General features: G+C 39.6%; 1 protein-coding gene across 1 annotated transcript in view; it reads left to right on the forward strand.

The window, feature by feature from the left end:
• The first annotated feature begins 531 nt into the window (after nucleotides 1–531).
• psmb5 (proteasome 20S subunit beta 5) overlaps nucleotides 532–7,860 on the forward strand; it is a 34,532-nt gene continuing 27,203 nt past the window's right edge. The window contains exons 1-2 of the mRNA XM_061935907.1: nucleotides 532–799; nucleotides 4,486–4,792. Coding sequence (XP_061791891.1) covers nucleotides 575–799; nucleotides 4,486–4,792 — 532 coding nt within the window. The 5' untranslated portion in view covers nucleotides 532–574. The remainder of the gene's footprint in view (nucleotides 800–4,485; nucleotides 4,793–7,860) is intronic.

Consider the following 7,860-nt stretch of genomic DNA (forward strand, 5'->3'; position numbering starts at 1 on the left):
ACAAACCACGCCATAGTCCAAGTCTTGACAGGTGTCGCCAGCAAGACAAACTGAAAACAATGAACTTAAATACTACAGACATGATTAACAAAAACAGGTGTGTGACTCAAAACGTGAAACAGGTGAAACTAATGGGTAACCATGGAAACAAGACAAGGGAGTGAAAAGCCATAAAGTAAAGAGTCCAATAACTAAACAAAACAAAACATGACTAATACAAAACATGGTCACACAGACATGACATCTATCTATTGTGGCCAAACAGCTCAAATTTTATTTCATCTGACATCACATGGACAAAGATAAGACCTTCTGGAAGAAAGTTCTGTGGTCAGATGAAACAGAAATTGAGCTGTTTGTCCACAATACCCAGCAATATGTTTGGAGGAGAAGGTGAGGCCTTTAATCCCAGGAACACTATATATATATATATATATATATTATATATAATGACGCCCTGGAGTTGATGGGTCGATACTTCTCCAGAACTGCAGGGGGCGCTGTGAACACGACACCACATCACCGACTCCTTTAACCGCGGAAGTCGCTCGCTCGCCGGACACTTTTCCAAAAGATGGCGCTGGCAAGTGTGTTGAACAGTGAGTTTGCGGATTTTTCCTTCGGCGGCCGGCAAACCTCCTCTTTCGGCTGCGGGGCCGGACTGAGCGAGCTGGGGTTCGGAGCCACGTCCGGGAACGACCTAAGCTTTCCCGTTAGAAACCCGCTGTGCGCCGCGGACGAGGACGGCGTGGAGAGGAAAATCGAGTTTCTGCACGGAACTACTACTTTAGCCTTTAAAGTAAGTCAGGGAATTATCGAGTCGCTATTTTTTCCATTTAAATGTGACTTAATAACATTATTCATGTGTTACCCAAGCAGGATTTAGTAAATAATCTCGGACTGGACACCGTTGTTTCCCTGTTAGCATGCTAGCATGTTAGCATCCATAAAGTGCTTTATCATCTTTGTGAAATGCTTGTTAAATTGATTACCATTTTGTTTCGCTCTTGAATAACTATATCTAATATAGTTTCAATTTGTGCAATATAATAGTGAAAGTGAAACTTCTTGGAGGCCGTGTTATATTATTAATGACTAGACTACAGCTAGTCTGTGTAACATTTATATGGTCCGTTCTTATTTAAGTATGGAACTTAATTTGTTATGCAGTAATTATTATGTAAATAATATTGGTCAAATTATTGTTTTAAAGGAGTACTTTTGTTATATTTTGTTATTTATTTTATTTATAAAGTCGTGCACTTTATTTCCTACCTGTTGTTGTTTCCGTACATCCGGATAGGGAACGGACAAGGGCTGAAAGGGCTGAAGCACCATGGTCCGTTTGGAAAAAATCCAAACGACTACCATACGGTTGATGTGACTACCGGTTTTATCGACAATTTCTTAATTTTTACTTTCTCTTCTCACTCCATGCCGAGAATCAACATCGAAACAGCAACATGGCGCAACCTAACGTAATCGTTGATACCGTTACGCAATGCTTACCTTTTTGTTTCGCTCGTGAATAACTATATTTAATATAGGTTCAATTTGTACGGAGTCTGTATCTGCGCAGTATAACTTTTTAGAGGCCGTCTTATATTATTAATGACTAGACTGCGGCTCGTCTGTGTAACATTTATTTGGTCCGTTCTTATTTAAGTATGGAAATGAATTTACGTTATGTCGTAATTATTATATGAATAATATTGGATCAAATTATTATTTGAAATGAGCACTTTTTGTTATATTTTGTTATTTATTTTTATTATTTATTATTATTATTTATTTAAAAAAAAGGTGAGCGTAGCGAAGCACCATGGTCCGTATAAAAAAAAATCCAAAAGACTGACTTCCAGTTTTATTGAAAATTTCTTCATTTTTACTTTCTCTTCTCACTCCATGCAGAGAATCAACATCGAAACAGCAACATGGCGCAACCTAACGTAATCGTTGATACCGTTACGCAATGCTTGTTAAATTGATTACCATTTTGTTTCGCTCTTGAATAACTATATCTAATAGTTTCAATTTGTACGAAGTCTGTATCTGCGCAGTATAATAGTGAAAGTGAAACTTTTTAGAGGCCGTCTTTTATTATTAATGACTAGACTACGACTCGTCTGTGTAACATTTATTTGGTCCGTTCTTATTTAAGTATGGAAATGAATTTACGTTATGCAGTAATTATTATATAAATAATATTGGATCAAATTATTATTTAAAAGGAGCACTTTTGTTATATTTTGTTATTTATTTTATTTATACAGTCGTGCACTTTAGTTCCTACCTGTTGTTGTTTCCGTACATCCGGATAGGGAACGGACGAGGGTTGAAAAGAAAAGATGAGCGTAGCGAAGCACAATGGTCCGTTTGAACCAGCCAAAGACTTATTTCCACCCTTTTTTCTGGCGACTATTCCTCCTTCATTTTTCAACCGTTCCTCCGTCAAAACATTCCTCTTAATTAGGACAAAAAACGTGTTTTTTGAACTGGAAAAATTCCCGAAATTCCTGGAGTTCCGTAATACCATTTCTTAATTCAACATGATACTACTTCAACATTTCTCGACCGATATGAAACATTTCAACACCAACCATTTCAACTCATTCAGACCATTCAAGTTGTTTACCGTTAAAAAAAATAATTCCCGCTTTTCCCGAAATTCCCCAATTTTTTGGAAATTCCCATTGAAATCAATGGGATATTCTTCAAAGTTCCACAATCCCCACATTTTTCATCCGATTCAAACCGTTCCAACTTCAGCCTATTCGGGAATCGCGGACTTTTCCTTAACAAATTCCCAGAATTCCAGGTTTTCCGGGACATTTTTCCCCATTCAAAATGAATTTGCTATTTTTCACACTTTCACCATTTCCACATTTTTCAACCAATTCCAACCATTCCACTTTCAACTAATTCCACCATTCTGGAAATTCAAACTACCCCTTTTCAAAGTTTCAAAAAATTCCAGGATTTTCCAGAATTCCAAGCCTTGTTTCCACCCTTTTTTCTGGAGACTACTCCTCCCACATTTTTCAACCCACTTCAATCGTTCCACCGTCAAAACATTCCTCTTAATTAGGACAAAAAACAAAGTTGTTTTTTGAACTGGAACAATTCCCGAAATTCCAGGAGTTCCGTAATACCATTTCTTAATTCAACATGATACTACTTCAACATTTCTCGACCGATATGAAACATTTCAACACCAACCATTTCAACTCATTCAGACCATTCAAGTTGTTTACCGTTTAAAAAAAAGAAATTCCCGCTTTTCCCGAAATTCCCCATTTTTTTGGAAATTTCCATTGAAATCAATGGGATATTCTTCAAAGTTCCACAATCCCCACATTTTTCATTCGATTCAAACCGTTCCAACTTCAGCCTATTCGGGAATCGCAGGCTTTTCCTTAACAAATTCCCAGATTTCCCAGAATTCCAGGTTTTCCGGGACATTTTTCACCATTCAAAATGAATTGGCTATTTTTCACACTTTCACCATTTCCACATTTTTCAACCAATTCCAACCATTCCACCTTCAACTAATTCCACCATTCTGGAAATTCAAACTACCCCTTTTCCAAGTTCCAAAAAATTCCAGGATTTTCCAGAATTCCAAGCCTTATTTCCACCCTATTTTCTGGAGACTACTCCTCCCACATTTTTCAACCCACTTCAATCGTTCCACCGTCAAAACCTTCCTCTTAATTAGGACAAAAAACAAAGTTGTTTTTTTGAACTGGAAAAATTCCAGGTTTTCCAGGAATTCCGTAATACCATTTCTTAAGTCAACATGGTACTACTTCAACATTTCTCGACCGATATGAAACATTTCAACACCAACCATTTCAACTCATTCAGACCATTCAAGTTTTTTACCGTTTAAAAAAAAAAAAATTCCCGCTTTTCCCAAAATTCCCCAATTTTTTGGAAATTCCCATTTAAATCAATGGGATATTCTTCAAAGTTCCACAATTCCCACATTTTTTTATCTGATTCCGACTGTTCCGACTTCAAAATATTCAGCCTGTTCAGGAATTGTGTGCGCTATTTCAACAATTCTAAAAAAAAATTCCAGGATTTCAGTTCAACTTCAGCATTGGAGCAGTCACACACAATTCCTTCAGAATTGGCCTCTTCTAGTTGAATATGATTTAAAGCAAGAGAAAGATTAGTAATTCCGTGTTAATATTTGAGTGGAAAAGTTGGGCCCCGAGGTAAAAAAAAAAAATCACAACCCGTGCTCCTGTCCTCCAGTGATAATAATAATCTATTTGAGGATTATTGATGCACTGTGGAGCGACATTGTTGACATCAAATTTGCGGCACATACTAGAATTTGCATTAGAATTAAAAGCCAAATTGATATAATTTATATAGTCTGTATCGCCAACTCTATCATGTACTATCTGACTCTCATTCAGAAAAAAACAGAACGTGCAAATGAAGTATAATGGCCCCCCTGTGCTGCCGTTCCAGTTTGAGCATGGCGTCATCGTGGCGGTGGACTCTCGGGCCACGGCGGGCTCCTACATCGCCTCGCAGACGGTCAAGAAGGTGATCGAGATCAACCCCTACCTGCTGGGCACCATGGCGGGGGGCGCCGCCGACTGCAGCTTCTGGGAGCGCCTGCTGGCCCGCCAGTGTCGCGTCTACGAGCTCCGCAACAAAGAGCGCATCTCGGTGGCGGCGGCCTCCAAGCTGCTCGCCAACATGGTGTACCAGTACAAGGGCATGGGACTCAGCATGGGCACCATGGTCTGTGGCTGGGACAAGCGAGGTCCAGGTAAATGCGCACACACCTCAGTGGGTCTCTGGGAAAATTCAGTGGGTCCCCATTAGGGTTGCAAAGGGGTGGAAATTTACCACGTTTGGGAATTTTGTCCATTTTTTCATTATTCAAAGTTGGACACCGTCCATCGAATTCTGTAGAATAAGATGAGAAGCTTGTAAAACACTAATGCAATGCCACACACAGATACATAAATAGTCCGCTAAACAATTGGAGTAGTCTTTAAAAATATGGTACTGATGGACAAATTAATAGAAATAGACTAGATGAATAAATGAAAACTCAATCAGCATGCTAAATCAAACTACAACCTACATTCTTGTATGACAACATAATGGCTAACAGAACAGAAGGCAGAGGAAACTACATGTTTTGATTTAGTATTTGCTAGTTGAACTTTACAGATCACAAAAAAGTTAAATTCGGATCGCTAACGTTGTTAGCATAAATGAATGGGATTTAACATAGAGAAAATTAGCGTCACGGCTAACGGAGAAATGTTTTCGGTTCAGGGTTTCCCGCAGCGCTTCGTTGTTAAGGCGGCCGCCTTAACAACAAAGAGCCACCGCCTAAACTAAAGTCTTAATAAAAAAAAAATATATATATTTTTTGTCTTATCCAGCCTCTCCTACAGTTAATGGGTTGTACTTGTATAGCGCTTTTCTACCTTCAAGTTACTCAAAACGCTTTGACACTACTTCCACATTTACCCATTCACACACACATTCACACACCGATGGAGGGAGCTGCCATGCAAGGCGCTAACCAGCACCCATCAGGAGCAAGGGTGAAGTGTCTTGCTCAAGACACAACGGACATGACGAGGTTGGTACTAGGTGGGGATTGAACCAGGGACCCTCGGGTCGCGCACGGCCATTCTTCCACTGCGCCACGCCGTCCCATCAGTTAACAACCATGTTATTTCACTTTACCTTTTTCTGTGTTGAAGCAGCAAAAAAGGAAATTATGTTAAAGGAGAACATTATCACCAGACCTATGTAAGCGTCAATATATACCTTGATGTTGCAGAAAAAAGACCATATATTTTTTTAACCGATTTCCGAACTCTAAATGGGTGAATTTTGGCGAATTAAATGCCTTTCTAATATTCGCTCTCGGAGCGATGACGTCACATCGGGAAGCAATCCGCCATTTTCTCAAACACCGAGTCAAATCAGCTCTGTTATTTTCCGTTTTTTCGACTGTTTTCCGTACCTTGGAGACATCATGCCTCGTCGGTGTGTTGTCGGAGGGTCTATAACAACACGAACAGGGACGGATTCAAGTTGCACCAGTGGCCCAAAGATGCGAAAGTGGCAAGAAATTGGACGTTTGTTCCGCACACTTTACCGACGAAAGCTACGCTACGACAGAGATTGCAAGAATGTGTGGATATCCTGCGACACTCAAAGCAGATGCATTTCCAACGATAAAGTCAAAGAAATCTGCCGCCAGACCCCCATTGAATCTGCCGGAGTGTGTGAGCAATTCAGGGACAAAGGACCTCGGTAGCACGGCAAGCAATGGCGGCAGTTTGTTCCCGCAGACGAGCGAGCTAAACCCCCTGGATGTCTTGGCTCACACCGTCCCTTATGCCACCGAAGATGATCAAGAGAAGAATATCGACCCTAGCTTCCCTGGCCTGCTGACATCAACTCCAAAACTGGACAGATCAGCTTTCAGGAAAAGAGCGCGGAAGAGGGTATGTCTACAGAATATATTAATTGATGAAAATTGGGCTGTCTGCACTCTCAAAGTGCATGTTGTTGCCAAATGTATTTCATATGCTGTAAACCTAGTTCATAGTTGTTAGTTTCCTTTAATGCCAAACAAACACATACCAATCGTTTGTTAGAAGGCGATCGCTGAATTCGTCCTCGCTTTCTCCCGTGTCGCTGGCTGTCGTGTCGTTTTCGTCGGTTTCGCTTGCATACGGTTCAAACCGATATGGCTCAATAGCTTCAGTTTCTTCTTCAATTTCGTTTTCGCTACCTGCCTCCACACTACAACCATCCGTTTCAATACATGCGTAATCTGTTGAATCGCTTAAGCCGCTGAAATCCGAGTCTGAATCCGAGCTAATATCGCTATAGCTTGTTGTTCTATGCGCCATGTTTGTTTGTATTGGCATCACTATGTGACGTCACAGGAAAATGGACAGGTGTATATAACGATGGTTAAAATCAGGCACTTTGAAGCTTTTTTTAGGGATATTGCGTAAAATTTTGAAAAAAACTTCGAAAAATAAAATAAGCCACTGGGAAATTATTTTTAATGGTTTTAACCCTTCTGAAATTGTGATAATGTTCCCCTTTAAATTAAGAGTTTCTGTCTCTGATAGTTGATATAATAATGTAAATGCATCATAAAGCCTACATGCACTCCAAGGTGTTCAGGGATGAACAGTCTCCCCTATTGCTCCTGTACTATTTTTTCAGCTATACTTACATTAATCATTAGTAATGTAGGAGCCTAGTTTTGAATGGCAGGGTCCCTGCTATCACATGTTGATGATAAAAATATAACATTTACATGATAAAAAATCAACTACAGGCTTCCCAAATGCTGTAATAAATTAAGCATGATGAGTTGAGCATATGTCAGCATGTGGCCCCACTTTTAACTTTTTTTTTCAAAAGCTTATTTACAGTCAGTTATTAATTTGACTTAATTATTTTGACTTAGTAAATATTGATTTACTAAGACAAAATAATGACTAAGTCAAATTAATGACTTACTGTAAATAAGCGTTTGGGGAAAAAAGAGTAAATGCTTAGTAAATATTGACTTACTAAGACAAAATAATGACATACTTAGTATCTCAGGTAACGAGGACTGTTTTGTGTTTTGTTTTTACTTCACGGAAATGGTGGCGACAGGCCAAATTACACTGTTCCTTACACCCACCCAGCCCCTTCTCCGTCCGCGACGCCCCCTTCCCCCTGGAGAGACACCACCTTAACTACCAAATATTCTGGGGGAAACACTGCGGTTCATTATGAGACTGTGGTGGTACATAAACCTAGCTAGCTAGAGATATTGGCCCCGAAATCATTTAACAA

Source organism: Nerophis lumbriciformis, linkage group LG03, assembly GCF_033978685.3.
Source record: "Nerophis lumbriciformis linkage group LG03, RoL_Nlum_v2.1, whole genome shotgun sequence".
In the NCBI taxonomy this organism is placed as follows: domain Eukaryota; kingdom Metazoa; phylum Chordata; class Actinopteri; order Syngnathiformes; family Syngnathidae; genus Nerophis; species Nerophis lumbriciformis.